The sequence below is a fragment of the Musa acuminata genome, chromosome BXJ1-3 (assembly GCF_036884655.1).
Source record: "Musa acuminata AAA Group cultivar baxijiao chromosome BXJ1-3, Cavendish_Baxijiao_AAA, whole genome shotgun sequence".
Lineage (NCBI taxonomy): Eukaryota > Viridiplantae > Streptophyta > Magnoliopsida > Zingiberales > Musaceae > Musa > Musa acuminata.
In genome coordinates, this window is record NC_088329.1 from 41,691,095 (window position 1) to 41,706,954 (window position 15,860).

At 38.7% G+C, this 15,860-nt stretch overlaps 3 protein-coding genes across 8 annotated transcripts; 1 reads left to right on the forward strand and 2 right to left on the reverse strand.

The window, feature by feature from the left end:
- Window positions 1–298: 298 nt before the first annotated feature.
- Window positions 299–5,889, reverse strand: LOC135631604 (hexosyltransferase GAUT11-like). Its single transcript, XM_065139345.1, has 2 exons — window positions 5,489–5,889; window positions 299–1,998 (listed from the first exon to the last, which is right to left on the reverse strand). Exons 1-2 carry the CDS (start codon window positions 5,636–5,638, stop codon window positions 541–543), a joined length of 1,608 nt encoding a protein of 535 aa, XP_064995417.1. The 5' UTR covers window positions 5,639–5,889; the 3' UTR covers window positions 299–540.
- A 1,563-nt stretch (window positions 5,890–7,452) lies between these two features.
- On the reverse strand, window positions 7,453–8,708 carry LOC135637971 (uncharacterized). The gene is made up of 3 exons (XM_065150881.1): window positions 8,388–8,708; window positions 8,225–8,310; window positions 7,453–7,874 (listed from the first exon to the last, which is right to left on the reverse strand). The coding sequence occupies exons 1-3, from the start codon at window positions 8,686–8,688 to the stop codon at window positions 7,590–7,592; spliced, it is 672 nt and encodes a 223-aa protein (XP_065006953.1). The 5' UTR covers window positions 8,689–8,708; the 3' UTR covers window positions 7,453–7,589.
- An 823-nt stretch (window positions 8,709–9,531) lies between these two features.
- Window positions 9,532–15,408, forward strand: LOC103978847 (E3 ubiquitin-protein ligase At3g02290). 6 transcript variants are annotated; one of them, XM_018824140.2, is made up of 5 exons: window positions 9,548–9,757; window positions 9,830–10,533; window positions 12,824–13,238; window positions 13,652–13,761; window positions 14,996–15,408. In XM_018824140.2, the coding sequence occupies exons 2-5, from the start codon at window positions 10,414–10,416 to the stop codon at window positions 15,020–15,022; spliced, it is 672 nt and encodes a 223-aa protein (XP_018679685.1). In that variant the 5' UTR covers window positions 9,548–9,757; window positions 9,830–10,413; the 3' UTR covers window positions 15,023–15,408. The 6 variants fall into 6 exon arrangements, with proteins under 6 accessions (XP_064995467.1, XP_018679685.1, XP_018679686.1 ...); XM_018824141.2 differs by having other exon boundaries at window positions 9,853–10,533; XM_018824142.2 differs by having other exon boundaries at window positions 9,873–10,533.
- The last annotated feature ends 452 nt before the right edge of the window (window positions 15,409–15,860 follow it).

Below are 15,860 nucleotides of genomic sequence, written 5' to 3' on the forward strand. Positions count from 1 at the left end.
TCATCTCCATCAATCCTACAAGCTCGACAGAATGGAAAATGACCCTGGTAATGAAGTAAAACAAGGAGTATCTTCTCAAGGAAGACTTGATGTAAAGATTCATCTCCAGAAAAAGAACATTTACTTGATGATGACAACAATAATCTCAATCAAGATTTTGATCTTAAATTTTCTGTGACGGAAAGCACATTTATAGTTCTATGTAAACAGTTGTCCAGTCAAAAAAGCCATACGGAACTTCATGGTACCTGCACAACTTCTAAACAGCCGAAGAAAGAAGCTGATTCTCATATATCTCTGTTCTCAAATCTCCATCCAATTTATCTGGCTTAATTTCCAAAATTTGAGGTCCGGTAAAATGTTACATCGCATACGAAAATTATTACATCTGCTAAAACGAATTGTTGAATCCCCCCATATATGTTGCTGGTGATGCTGCCTACTTTGTCCGGCCCTTTTCCCTCAAATGGTACGAGTTGAAAAATAAGCATCAAGCTACTACAATATGATACAAAAGGATACCAAGCAATGTTTAAAATCTCAATGCATTATGCAGTCTTTAATAAGTGGATGTGAGAAGTCGATGTATTGTTCCCAAAGATTCTTGTACCTGCTTATAGATGATTTAAGCCAGGGCTTCATGTTCCCATTGAAGTGCACAACAGCCGCACTCTCAATCAACCTGTCATCAATTTCCGGGTCATAACCCAACCCGAGCACATGCCACCTCTGATCAAGGGGTTCCATCAGCCCATAAAATGCCAGAAGGCCAGGAGCAAGAGTGCCTCTCTTCCAGATCATCTTGTCAGCATTCTGCTCCCACCAGTAGTGATATTTTGCAGTAACATTTGCCTTCTTCCATGCTATTAGGTCAAAGATATTCATCCCAAAAGCCCATCCACATGCTTGCGGATCAAATTTTGAGCTAACAACTGGATTGGAGAAATTGATATATTTGTAGAACCGATGAAATGCTTCTAGACAAGTCTCTACAGCTCCAACAACATTCCCATGCAACTCCACTGAGAACAGAGGGGTTAGATCCTTCTGTACCACAACATCATCATCAAGAAACACCACCTTTTCCAACAGCGGCTGTATCTGTGGGATGTAGAACCGCAAGTGATTTAGTAAAGAAGCAAAATTAGTGTCCTTCAACCTTGATTCTGCATTCTGATCTTGTGAACTACCAGCAAAGTGATAAGCTCTAGTTTCAGCAAGCATTAGCTGTTTGACCAGTGGAGAGAAAGAGGTGTTCAACAAATTTAACTCTTCTATGCTTCGAACCTCGACTGTACATCCACTAAAATCATTCCTGAGAAACCAAGTAGTCATAGCCCTGTAGTTGACCTCATCTGTGACCACATGAAACACAAGCTGTTGGGGATGATCAGCATTAGAGGCTGTGGAATTCACGACAACAGAAGTTGCCATCACATTATCAGAGAATATACAGAAATGGTATAGATTGTTGTCAACAAGTCGAGGCAAGTTCCTTCGCTCTTCTGACAGTTTCATAAGAGACGAATTTCTAAACCACTCCTCTGTGAGTTTTATGTTAAAACAGTGGAGGCTTTTGGGCATTGTTTCTGCAGCCAGTTGGCCAAACTCTGCACTCTGTGCAGTTGCTGCATTTGCACGCTCTTCAAGAGCAAGTGTGTGGCTCTTTAGTGTTGTTATTGTAGTGCTAATGTCATAATGGAAATCTTGGGCCTTGTATATAAGCTGTGCTAGTCTACTCACGACAGGATGTGCTTCTTCTAGGGTGATTGATTTCCCTCTCACAGCTGCTTGAGAGAGCAAACGTTGACCATTCCTTATATGTGAGCTAAGCTCCCATGCAAGCTGAAGGTTGTGATGCTCCTTGGCTATGACTACATAAGCCTTGGCCAGTGTCATCTGATCAGCAAGTTGCCTGGCGTAGGAACTACTACTTAACAGCTCCTGGGTGAGGTTTAGAGATTCACGAGTGATTTCTTCATCAGCTACAACCTTTTCCTGGATGAAGCAAACAAAGAAACCCTGAGAAGCTTACAAGCATAAAACCTTCATGTTTTTCAAAACACAAGGATGATCACACAACATGTAATGATCACACAACGATATGTGACAATGATCTTTGGCAGACTGCTCACTCAACTAAGAAAACTTACATCCAAATTCAAGTTGCAAGGACATTATTTCTAAAGCTCCATTTTAAAGAAAGATTTAAGAAAATCAGATCGAACACAACTAAACCAAGAAATTACTACGAGCAAATATACAATAACCTTGATTATAGCTAGCAAAATAAGCCTTTTCTTGTTCCATATTTTAGAATCCAATCCACAAATTGGACATGAAGTTCCAAAAAATAATTTCTATTATTTATTGCAACTTTCTTCGATAACAGGTCAGAATCAACTAAGTTGTGAGATAAAAGGGAAGATAATGATTCAATTTATCAAATGTGTGGCATGGTTACAGAAGTCAACTCAATGGTTCTCTAAGATTCTCTTTTTTGGTGAATTCAAAATGTATATATAGATAGATATAAATAATAGTTTCAAAATTTGTTCAGATAGCAAAGCAAATTTTTCTCCTTTTTCACTTAATTTGAAGAAACTAATGATTCAAAAGGTGTAGCAAATTGAATTTAAGCAATACTGTGTAGCAGTAAGGAGTAAAATTCCACCTCAGAGTGTTCAGATGTCAGTGATGGATTCTGAGAATGGATGCCATTATCAGCAAGAATTCTAAGACAAGAATATACATTTGGTCAAGTTAGACCCTTGCATCTGATAGATGTGACAGGACTTTATAACAAGTTGTTGAAGACACAAGAAAAAAATTCCATGAGTCAAGCACTGAAATACTAAGAAAGATAATTGCAACATCTCAAGAAAATAGGTATAGCCAAAGAAATAAAGGAATGAATGACATTAAAGATCTTATTGCAGCCTTGCTTCTAATGATTTTATGGCTGCAATAGCCAGTGGTTTGCATAATTCCTTACAATTCATTTTCCAGCTTTCCAGAAGGTATCCATGATGAACGTCATGCACAAGAACGATCAATGGGTTTGAAAAAAGCAAGTGTATCTAAGATAGACTCCTGATAACAATTACATGAAAGGCAGAGGTCACAGTTAGCAATTCAAGATTCTTAATTGGATATTTACATATTTGAGACCATATGAATTATTTCATGAAGATATACATTTCTTAAAGAAAAGCAAATTGAAAGGAAACTTAAGCCTCTGGAAAAAAAGTATTAAAAAATCCTCTGTTTTCGATTATCTAATAATTCATTTAATGAAAGTAGATTATCTTACCACAATGTTATAACTTCCACGATCTATTCCCGAACCAAACATGAATCTTTTGATTTATTTGGCTAAGGAATTTAATAAATGGAGAAAGATATCCTATTAGCAGAAGCAAGGGAGCAACTTAATAACATCTTAGTAGTGATTTCTTGGTTCAACTTTCTTTGCCAAATTTTATTATACGGCAGTTTGCACAGAAACCCTTGTTTGAGACAGATAACAGTCCATCAGAACGCCTAAATGAAAGCTCTTGTTGGAAGAATGTTGGTTTACTGTGAGCCACGAAACATTGTTATGGAATGAAAATTTTGAAAAGTTTTGTCATAATATTTTAGAAGATTCTGTGATTGTTAATCAAGGTTCAATCTTTAAATATATAAGCAAGTATACATACTTTTCTGGGAAGTGTGGGGAAGAACATTAATGATTATGATTTGCCGAATAAACAAATAATCAACACAAGTGACTGCTGTTTGATAGAGATCAAAGGCAAAATGAAGATCAAGATGAGTCGAGTATAAGAAACTATGGTTCTGAGTAGAGTATATGAAACATATCTAAGCAAATTAGCATAACTGAGCTACCAAAAGGGGCAAGACTTACCATATGGAATGAACAGAAATCATCTTAATGAAGATACCAGTAAATGCTACCAAGTTGAGTATATGAAACCATGGTTCGTCTTACCGGTCTGTACCAACGTACCGACTGAATGTCGGTATGGTATGTACCAATATATTGACACACGGTACGATAGGATATACCAACAAATCAATATGTACTGCTCGTATCGATCCTCTGTTAGACCAGTACCGCCCATACCGGGCGATATGCAGCAGTACGATGAACCTTGTATGAAACACATCAAAACAAATCAGTATAACTGAGCTACCGAGAAGGGCAAGTCTTAACATATGGGATGAAGAACTAATTGATAATAGGTCATTGCTGTTTGTAGCCACATTATATAATATATGTAAAGTGAGATTAGATGATGTAACAACTTAGTCATTAGTCTGAGAAACTAAAATATCCTGTTAGTCCTACAATGTAGATATGCACTCTGGTAGGAACCACACAACCATTATGTATCTTGTATGAAGAGATTACTCTGGAACATCCACATTGATCACAATCAAGGGAGAAGGTTTTATGTACTTCAGAAAGGACTTCTAGCATCAAAAGAAATGGTTTGATCAACAAATTCAAATATCATTGGTAAAACTTTATCTTCAAAAAACCATTATAGATCTTCAATTAAATGCCCTACGATAAAAGGGAGTGGAGTAAAATGCACTCCAGGGAAGACGTCCAGTAATGGGTTAGTCAACAACTTTGAGTGTCTTTACGAAAAAATTGGATCTTCTATGATCGTCCAATTATCAACTCATATAGTACATTCTCAAATTCATGAGCATATCACATAGTACAACTAGTAGCCTATAAATAGCACCAATAACTCAAGCACCTTATCAGCTTCACAAAGTAAGAAATATGTTCCGAAAGCATTCCAACCATTTTTAGTCATTGATTGTCAGCAACATCCAATATAATGATCATGTACAAATTTATCATCGGTCTCCTATCTCATCCCAGCCACCATGTAATAAATGTCTCTATTTAATAAAAAAAGTTGCTACAAAAAGATTACAGAACTTTGTACTTGTTAATCCTTCTCGGTATGCAATTAGCAACCTGATAAAGTTCCAATGAACTGATGGTACAGGCACAGGGACATCATACCTAATCCCTGTAACTAACCCCCTCCGCTCAAATTAGGCAACCGGCTTCCATCGTGATTCGTCCAACGAAGTACCTTCCATGAACTAATAAAAAACTATGACTCGAGTGCGGGGGCTGCAGTTTGATGACTTTCACTCCGTCGTCGAAAATGATCTACAACATAGAATACGCAACGAAAGGGCGAAAAGAAAATTCCTAGTTTGGTACCCAATTTCTCCGTTCTTACAGATCCTAGATATCTTCATTTGATAAACCAGCTAAAAATCCTTCCGAGGTTTCAGAATGTCACATAAAAGCGAAAATTTTCAAAGAAACCAATCTCCGTAAATCTCTGTGACCAACAAAACCAGATCATAGGATCTAAACACTCGACCGATCCAGCGCAACAAAACGAGAAGTAGCAGCCCAAAGAAAACATACAGAACTACAAGAACATACCCGTAAGAGCGGCTCAAATTGATCCTGATGGTGGTGTTGAAAGAGGAAGAGAACGAGTCCCGCGGCGATCGAGATCCCAATTAGCAAACATATCCAGTACGAGAGCCGCCTTCTGGCCGGGCGCCGGAACTCGGGCGCCCTCCGCCGCATGTCCACCCGATCCAGACAACACCAGTCAAACGACTTGGTCCGGGGAGTCGGATCCCGAGAGAACGACGATCCGGACCAAATCGGCGACCTCAGACCTGCGACCACAAGGTGAAGATCCAAAGCCTTCAAGAGGAAGGATCCGGTGAGGAGCGCAGAGGAAGTGATGCGCTAATCTAATCGCGTTTACATGGTTGGAAGGCCTTCCGGTGTAATAATGTGGAAGGCGTCGGATTTGGGGATTTTGGGAAAGGGAAGCTACACGTACAATTAAAATATACTGTATGATGGTTTAATGTCCTGTCATAAAAACGATGATTAATATTTTTATTTTTTAATATTTAATATTATTTTATAAAAAATCCTCCAACTAAACTTTTGTTTCTGGTACATTAATGTGATGGTTTTTTTTTTTCAATATTATGTTTATTTCCATAATAAAATTCTTGGAAGTGCTTTGCCAGGATATTTTGTCATCTAGTTTTGTTTGTTTCTTATTCATTCAAGTGCTGATTAAATTCTTTTCTTTTTTTTTTCTATAGGCTTAGAAAATATAATTTACTCAAATTATAATAATTTTTTATAAAATTTTATAAAATATATTGTCTATGATATCAAATAAATTTTGTGTAGGAGAAAATGATAGAAGATGATTCGAGTAATACTTGTTATGGACCACTATATGGGAAATGATGTGTCGGGGAGAGCCCTAGCCCCTTCCCTAGTAATCGTCGGTAAGAGTATGATCCTCTTACCCTGTCCACCTCAATCCCTATGAAAGTCGCACGAGTCTATTGTTGGAAACATTAATACCTAGTAGTGAGGCTCATTCTCTCGGTTCCCACTCTCATTGAGTCATCCGTTGTTAGCGATCCGTCACTCTCATTTATTACGATTTTAAGAGGGTTCGCATGCTTGAACACACTAAGCATTAATCCCAAGTGATATGGTCCAATTCTCCTTTCTGGATGTTTGACACTAAGGACCATTCCAACTTATCACAGCTAAATTCCAACCCTAACAAATGACGCTCTCATAACTATCCTCCCCTAATGTAACCATCAGGGAAACGTGCTCACTAACTATCGACATAAATGAGGTTTTGACGACATGAGGGGCTCCGAGATGAATTGTCGATTGTCCTCAATCAATCGGTCAGGTATAAAAGCTAACCCCAAAGCCTAAAGGGGCAAGCACTCTATTGTTCTCACCACCCTACTAACTTTACCATACGAGAGGGCCAAGTTGAGAACATTCCCCCAACACTAACCTTTTGTATAGAAACTTTAACAAAGTTCAAATGCACCTCATACCAAACCCACACCTGTCAAGCGAGCAATGTCACGAGATCGTGCCAATCAGGTCTTCGTCCCACTCCCACTATCTCATATGACCCCTTTGGGGGTCTCTATAACGATATTACGCCTCTGGATTGAATCAAGCTATGATAACACTATAGTCAATGGCACCCCACGCATCAAACACCTTCCATCTTATATCCTTGTGTGATCTTTAGATATCTAATTGTCATATTTCTAATTTGATTAATAATTGTCAACCCACCGTTGAAATGTAAATGTCTTACAACATTTCTACGCTGGGCAATCAAGTGCATGCGCAGATCATAAAGCAGACCACCTGTCCAAATCACCGTCGAATATACATTATGCATATATATTAAAAAAATATTTTTTATCAACACATTTGAGTTGATTAGTAAATAGATATATATATGGGCATCATATATATCATTTAAATCTCATTATTATATTAAAAATAATTGGGAAAAAAATAAAAAAGAGCAGATGTAAAACAAATGAGAAAAACAACAGAATTAATGATACCTACAATTCACATGCAAATGGCATACAGATTAATATGCTCTGATGACCAACAAAACACACCGCACTCAAGCCACACCTCGTTCGAACACAGACAAGCATCGGTTCCAACACTATGCTAAAAGCCAGAAATCTCGGTGGCGCTTGGTGGTGATCAAGTAGCCGCCGCCTCTCCTGCTCTTCCTCCTCACGGCCAGAGCCATGCAAGTGGCGTTTCGGATGCAGTAGTCCACCGCGTCGCCTCCCGGCTTACTGCCTGCCCACATCATCACCCAACGCCATGTCACTGATCGATTCCTCTGCCCCATGACGAGGAGGACGACGCCCCGTTTGCTGGCTTCTCCGACGATCGCCGGCCCTCGCTCTTCTCCCCGGACCAAAGACAGCTCGACTTGCACCTGTGGACAACAAAAACAACAACGAGGAAGACGATGGTTTGACTACTTCCTTCCACTTGGATGATTACTGTACTATTAGTCTTAGCTTAATGAGGATCGAGATCATTGAGACAATTATAGCTGCATTATTATTTATGACTTGTCAGCTTCATGACATGATCCTTTGTCTGAAAGCAAAGCGTGGGGCTCAAAGCAAAGCCATCTGCTGCCTTTGAAGGTTGATGTTTCAAGATCTCTCTCCTGTTGTTTAATACTACTCGTGTTCATGCAGCTAACTTGATTTGAGCTAACTGTTTGATGAAATGTCACAGCACACAATTCTGATACGGAAGAAACCGTAACATATTTACCTCAGGTTTCCTTGCTTGGCAAATTCTCTTCATATCATGGAGAAGCGCATAGCCGTTTGGATGTCTCTCCCTCTGAGTACTTTCGCCTGTCACTCACAAGCGGACCCGATTACTTCGACACAAACACACTGCTCTACCAACAAACACCATTTCCGAGCCTTACCGTGCTTCGATGGCTTCGTGACTTCGACGAGGACGACGGTGTCGTTGCTCTGGACAGAGTGCGAGAGCGCCCAGTGGAGAGCAGCCTTGGCCTCTGAGCTCCGGTCCACCACGATCATGATCCTTCTACCGTGTTCCATCTCTTTCGTAGCTCCATCAGCGGTGAGCTCATCGTCCACGCTGCTAACCTTGCTTGCCTGGGGAGACAGAGGCCTCGATTCGATCGCCGGAGACCGGACTCTGACGCGTGTGGTGACGCGGTTCAAGCAGAAGCTTGGTAGCCGTGTGCTAGTCCTTCCCATTGATCCAAATGTTCCTCCTCTGAAACCGAACGTAAAGCTGGGGAGGAGGAGGCGGTGGTGGTGGGGAGGGGGAGAAAGTAGTGAAGGCAGCACAACTGTCACAGCTTGTCTTTAAGGCCATGGTCCCTCTTCTTTCCCTTGTTGGGTGCAGCGGGCTCCATTCTCAACGTGGTAGCCATGAAAACGTTGATCGAATTGGCAGATCTAAGCACGACATCAATAACGAACATCTTGGTGCATTGGAGGAACCAAAGTGATTTGATTTGGGACAGAGAAGCATTCAGTGCAGAATATTGCATGAATTTGCTCACCAAAGTCATTCTCATAGCTGATGGATGCAAGCATTCATCCTCACCCTCATTCCTCGCACCGAGTACCATAGGACGAGGAAGAAGAAGAAGAAGAAGCTGCTACAGTTGGACGGAAGCTGTATCAATGTAACGGTTGCTATACATTCAATGACGGTCACAATCTCCGAGTGATCTATTTGCATTATTTGCACAGATATATGTTGAATGTGACGGTGGGCTATGTTATACCGGAATTCGGATAAGAACTGTTACCGAGTTTGTATAGCCTACAACAAAAAAGTGTGTCGGTTATACCGATATGTGTTGATTGTTCGCAGCGAAAAGAAAGCACCAACATCGAAGCAAGACAGGTGGGTCCCGCTCCACTTAAGGAGTTGCATTGGACCCAAATAAGAATTCGGATCGGGCAAGAAAGATCGTGCTCGATAAATATCGGGTTGGATATCGGATCCTTCGGTTGTATCCTTCCAAAAAGAACAAAAGAAGAGGGAATCGGATCCATGTCGTGTAAGCGGGTCAACCGCTTCATCTGACACCCGGTAAAGCAAATCAGTGCCCTTCTAATAACGAGCTCGGAATCGCCGCTCGGTATTCATTCCTCCTGAATTCCTCGCCGTCGGCGAAGTCTACCAAAGAGGAAGGAGGAGGAGATTCCAATCCCGAGAAACACCAAAGAGGGGCGCATAAAATTTGTGGGTTTCGCAGAGATTTCTTGATTCCGATGATTGTGATCGATGCGTGTCTCGCTGCATCCACTGGTAATTATCCTTAAATTCGATGTGCCCGATTTTTGATCTGGAAGATTTTAAGATAGAATTGGTGGATTTCAGATTTTCTGACAGAAACGAGTTAGATTTTGTTTTCCTGAGGCAGCTTATGTTCTGGATCTTGTTTTCGGCGGCCGGGAATTCGTTCTGTAAACAGAACTGGACGAGAAAGAATGAAGGGATTCTGATGGCTGGCGAAGTCTTTGGTCTCTTGTGGATCCGTGTTTCTTATTTCTAAAGATCACTTATTTGGTTGTCGATCTCGATTATTTTTTATGTAGGGGTTTTGTATCCTTGGAATTCTTTTTGGTATATGGAATTGTTTGCTAGCTCTTCTTGGTGGGTTCCATGGTCTTTGAAGCTAATGCATCTATTTTTTTGCGAGTATTGGTTCTCAGGGTGCGGCTGATGCTGTGATTTCTTGCCAGATAAATCGCAAATGTTTCTCACTTAGTTGTCTTCTTAAACTTACTGAATTGTTCGCTTTTGTCAAAGTATTCGTTTGCTTTACCTCGAGTTATCTTTATTTAGATGAGGAAAACGGGAAATTTCTTCCGGAAAGCTTGATGTAATCAGGTCGTAGGATTGGGAGAGGAGGAGAGTGCCATCAGAATAATAGATCTGAACAGGGAAGTGAAGCTGGGAGTATGGGGTCTGTCTGTTCTTGCTTGCTTGCAGGAGACACTGAGGAATATCGACGTTCCAATGCTTTAAATTCCAGAAACTGCATCTGCCTCGGATGCTTGGCTCAGCAATTGATGAGTGTGGTACGTGTTTTCTTGTAATTATTGCGAAATGTCTACGTCCGGAAGCTTACATACTTACATAACTGCAAAAAGAGTGAAGTCCTCGTTGCAATGCCTTGCAGCTCCACCTTTTGTTAGCTTTCGTCCAAGTTGCTTAGATCAGCTTAGTAATATAAAAACAAATAATTGACCTCATATTCCTGCATATTGTTAGTAAAAAAATTCATTCTACTGCTTTGGTCTCTATCCTAGCTTTTTATAGTTTATACTGTGAATCTTAGCTTGCAGCTTCTGTTCTTGAATACCTACAATAATGCAAGAGAGAATATTAAAATACTTTGACATAATCAAAGTTTACAGTCCTATGCGCTTCATGTGCAGGACATACACGACATGAGCAATCAAAGATACAAGCTCCAATCAGTAAATTATACATAGATCAGTAGTATACAACATTCAGGAGTTCTAAGTATTACTCATAAGCTTTTCTCCTAGAAGTTATTGTCTTATAGAGAAATATAAAAGGGATCCTGTATTACATGTATGACATTGGAAGGCACTTAAACTTGTAGCTTCACAAATATCAAGTGTGTCAAATCATTATCTGGACTCCGGAAGAAGCTAATATGAGCTGTCAGGTAATTCAATTTACCTTGAGCTTAAAATAGATTGTATATTATTAAAGTTAACTTTAGCAGAAAATGACATTATATAATGGAACAAGTCGAACGATTCCTTTTTTCTGCTAAGTTGGAGGTAACACTAACTAGGGATAGCTAAGGGGAATCATTCTAAGATGATTTTTACTTGTCTAATGGAGACCTCTTCATGAATAAGGCAAGGTCCGTCAATTTAAACTAGAAGCTCTAGGTGGGGAGAGAAAAATAAGAGAGACTGACCCTTGGTTTATGTGTTATCCCCTCCTCGCAAGCACAGACATTGGAAATTGCTGGCTCCCATAGTGTGATGATGGGCTGTAGAATGAACTCGATGTCATGTGATTGATTGGAAAATAAGAATGATTTTGGCTTCAAGATTATGCTAGATGATTTTGAGATATGGTAAAGAGTAGCTTTTTTATGGGAGACTAATAGGCATGTCTTGTTTTAGGAAGACTTAAGAAGCAATCTTAGATTCTCTTCCTTTTAGGTACTTACATTTGGATAAAATTAAATGAACAAAAATGAAGTATATAGCTAACTAGAAGTCTAGATAGCAAACTTTATTTTTGGTTTGTAGAAGCTAAACTTAGTTATCGAACATTGTTTATACTAGTCTGTTGGCAGGTATGGCTACTATGATAGCTCAATGTTGTGCTTGCATAACCTGTACAATTGTTGGTATTGTAACACCCTGATTAGTCCTACGTTGAAAGTGATCATGATTAAGATAGACTTATAAAGGTTTGATGAGTATGCTACTATCAACTTCAGCTTAAGCATTTAGGCTAGTGATCTTAGGCCAAGCGAAGATGATGGTTCAGTTATCTAACAGGCTTGAGCAGGAAAGGACTACCCATGGATGAAGCTCGAGAATTCGTCACGGCGTGGAGCTATCATCGAACTACACCTCACATGTACCATACTAGAGTTTGATTTGGGCTATTCTGGGTCCTGACGAGGACGTCAAGCCTTTAAATTGGAGAGTTTATAACACCCCTATTAGTTTCACGTTGGAAGTAGACAAGACTAAGACTTATAAAGGTCTGATGAGTGTACTGCTATCAATTTTAGCTTAAATATTTTGGCTAGTAGTTTAGGCCAAACGAAATTGATGGGTCAGTTATTCCATCGGACTCAGGTCCTAATAGGGATAGTCTGATAAAATATGCTACCACTTGACATGTTGTTTACGGTTTTACCCATGAGACTAGGTGAGTTGCTCAATGAACTCATGAGCAATAGGGTATTCTTCATATGAGATAATAATAAGGTTGAATTTGAAAATGACAATTTGAAAGATCAAATAATTTCCATATTTCAACATAAAAACATACTGGTACTTTGTACAAGTTTGTTGTGAAGATGCACTGTCTTGAGTTAATTGACAGCCGACCTTTATTTAGTTGGCTATATTTTGATTGATTTATGTACAAAGCAGTTTGAGTCTGGATAGGACAAACTTACTGAAAATTAATTGTGAAACTAACATCTTGTATTAGGACATGCTTCAAGGTAATGATGGGGAGCTAGATGTTAAACTTGACTGTTATATACTTTTTTGTCTTTCAGAAAATGTTAGAGAAGAACTTTTGTCCATATTGACTGTTTCCAATAGTGAGAAAAGCCATTTTTGAACTTCCTTCTTGCAGTACACTGCACTATTTCGAAGAGAGGATATGCATGCTGTTCCTTCATCTTTACAGGAAAGAGTTGCTCTTGCTTCTCCAGCATTAACCATGGATGACTCTGTACCTGATACATATCACTCTCCTCCCAGGCCTATACCATATGATGATCCTAGATTTACTCAGCATGATGGCCTTATCTCAAGGCATGAAAAATTTTTAAGCCATTTTCATCAGGAATCTGAACCACTTAGAAGTAACACTAATAGTGAGACAGAATCAAAGATGAAAGGCAAGTGTAAGTCAAACTATGATGGAGGATCCAAACTATGTCAGCCTGAGTCTTCATTGAATCACTTCTCTGCCGAAGCCAGAAAAGAAGTAACATATATTTTTCCTTCTTCTGAAGATGAGGATGTTTGTCCAACATGTCTTGAAGGTAAATTGAGAGATCTGGTTATTTACTTTTATTGTATGCCTATCTAATAATAAATAAATTATCCTAAAGTATTGGCTAAACTAAGTTTACCTTTTGGCTTAACTGATTGGCGCAAACTTCTTGACATGCTGTACAATTAAGGAGATCACTATGTTTTAATAGCAACCTTCAAAAGGTGACTAAAATATCTAAACATTCCTCTCATAAATATCAGTTATATATCATTATATTTCTGCCTTGTGACATTTCGCCTTGTGTAAAGAAGAAAATTACACCCTGTATATGCTTAATCAATATTGACAGTAATTGGGCTTACATTTACTTGATGATGTCATAATAAATTATTCAGGAAATAAAGGTCAATTGTACTTAGATGTATTCATAAAATTCTGATCTTTGACGTTGCTTTGCAGAATATACTTCTGAAGACCCCAAGATAACAATGCAATGCTCTCATCATTTCCATCTTGGTTGTATATATGAGTGGATGGAGAGAAGTGATGCATGTCCTGTTTGCGGCAAGGTAACTAGTTTGTCATTATCTACCATTGATTTTATCAATCCTCATATACTAATGACATTTTTGTTATTGTAGTCTATGTTGAATTTATAGGCCATGCGATCTAAGATAACATCAATATGTAAAATAAATCAAACATGATGCATTAGATAAAACAATTGCTTGGTACTGTCCCTGGAGTTCTAAGATCTGCAGCTTGTACCATTTATTTTAGCAAATAGATAGTATCCTGCAAATAGACCATACATCTACTTATAGGAGTTGCTTGTTTGATTTCAATAGTCACAACCAACAAACTGTCCTCTACGTGCATTGCCTTTCTAATATCCCAACTTTCTTATATCCACCGCTGACATGTATCAGTGATCATGTAATTAACAACTGTTCTCAAAATGCAAGAAATTACTATTTATATTTCATGTTGAAAAACTTAATTTTCAATTCAACTTTTCTGATAAATTCAGGGTCCTAACCTTGCAACATCATATTAAAGAAGAAATTATAGTTTATATATTTTGCATTTCAGGACATGTAACATTAATCTGGTTAAATTTATGACTCATTTTCTTGGCACTATGATTTTTCTCATCTCATACCGTGTTCCAAATTCCAAACGGTGGTATTTGAATTCTGACATACACTTTCAGGATATTTTACGGTTTTTGGGAATTATATATTTCGAATGGCCTACTAATGAAATATATACTGCTGCACAATACGCCTCCTTTCAGTGGCTGACTACACTGTAATCAGCTTTGGTTCATTTGGCATATTTCTGCACATTAATCGTTTCTTTTTCATGCTCTATACTTCATTGTGAACGTAAGATCACATAATGCAACACTACAGCTGCTTGTCATTTCCTATTATTTAAACCTTTGTAAGGCATTAGGCAATGAATTATCACAAAGTTATTTTGTGCCAACTCCGTGTTCTACTGTCTTTGTCGCTTACCTAGGGAATTAACTCAAGTTGACTGGAGGTTGCTACAAATGTCTAAATTTAATTCATTACTGAACTTCCAATACAATCATAATGGACTTTGTTGTTGAAACAAGTAACTCGCCCATTTAAACATTTCTTCAGCCAGGCATCCAAGTGCTGAAATATGGATCTTCACAAAGTTTCAGTATATATAGCAACAAAAGACATGTTGATCCGGGTTGTTTATGAAAATGTTTTGATTTTATGTGCCGCATCAGTGGTTACTTACGTGCTTTCATTTTTCTTTTAACAGATGATGGTATTCAAGGAAGCAACATGATCATTCCACATATATCTTTGATAAATTTATTCATTTGGACATATGCAGGGAATATGTGTACTTCGTATTTCATAGTGTGTATATACATATATCATGAAGTATATATCAATGCCATAAGTCTTCCGGTGTCGTTTCACAGGCTTTGATATTGGTGAATATTTTAGTATATACGAATGAAGTCAACCGTGACTTATTCGCTCATATAGATTTTTACGGTTCTTCTGTTGCCTCCATACTGATGTATACATAGCTGCCCAGACAGTTGCTTGGATGTTTGTACAGAAAAAGAAATGTTGTTATTGTCATTCCAGTCGTCTTCTATCAAGAAAAACTCTTGTAAGAATTTGTCCTGACGGTAGAAAGTGACACTCATGACCTTGTCATTCTGAAGATGCTTGAAGGATGCCCTCCTGTAGCAATTTGGTTTCCTAGTGAAAAGTGAATACAATATATGATCCTGTTTCCTTGGAGTAGCAATTCTTTTCCTTTTTCCATCAGTTGTTGTTGTTGATGAGCTCGAGAGCACATGATTGACCTGATTGCTCCGATTCCGATCTACTCGATGATTTTTGGCAAAATTTTTATCGCCACAATTGGCAACAGAAAGGAAAAAAAAAGACAATTTCTTCGGTTTTTACTAGCAATTCCGCGAGAGATGTAGTCTCGGAACAATGTTTAAGCTGCAGAAGGTTTCATCCAAGAATCATGAGGTAAAGGTAATCAGGAGTCTCTTTTTCCTACCTCGAATGAATCGGTACAGCTGCAGAGGGAGGACATAAGCAAAAGATGCAGCACCATCGGTTGTTACTAGAATACCTTTGCACAAAGGAACCGAGAA

Excerpts from the sequence above, each read along its gene's own strand:
- LOC135631604 (XM_065139345.1), bottom strand. The coding sequence starts at position 5,638 with ATGCGGCGGAGGGCGCCCGAGTTCCGGCGCCCGGCCAGAAGGCGGCTC. Across the intron at positions 1,999-5,488 it reads AATTTGAGCCGCTCTTACGG|GAAAAGGTTGTAGCTGATGA; the intron begins GTATGTTCTTGT and ends TGCTTCATCCAG.
- LOC135637971 (XM_065150881.1), bottom strand. The coding sequence starts at position 8,688 with ATGGGAAGGACTAGCACACGGCTACCAAGCTTCTGCTTGAACCGCGTC. Across the intron at positions 8,311-8,387 it reads CACGAAGCCATCGAAGCACG|GCGAAAGTACTCAGAGGGAG; the intron begins GTAAGGCTCGGA and ends TGTGAGTGACAG. Across the intron at positions 7,875-8,224 it reads GCCAAGCAAGGAAACCTGAG|GTGCAAGTCGAGCTGTCTTT; the intron begins GTAAATATGTTA and ends TGTTGTCCACAG.
- LOC103978847 (XM_018824140.2), top strand. The coding sequence starts at position 10,414 with ATGGGGTCTGTCTGTTCTTGCTTGCTTGCAGGAGACACTGAGGAATAT. Across the intron at positions 10,534-12,823 it reads CTCAGCAATTGATGAGTGTG|TACACTGCACTATTTCGAAG; the intron begins GTACGTGTTTTC and ends TCCTTCTTGCAG. Across the intron at positions 13,762-14,995 it reads CATGTCCTGTTTGCGGCAAG|ATGATGGTATTCAAGGAAGC; the intron begins GTAACTAGTTTG and ends TTCTTTTAACAG.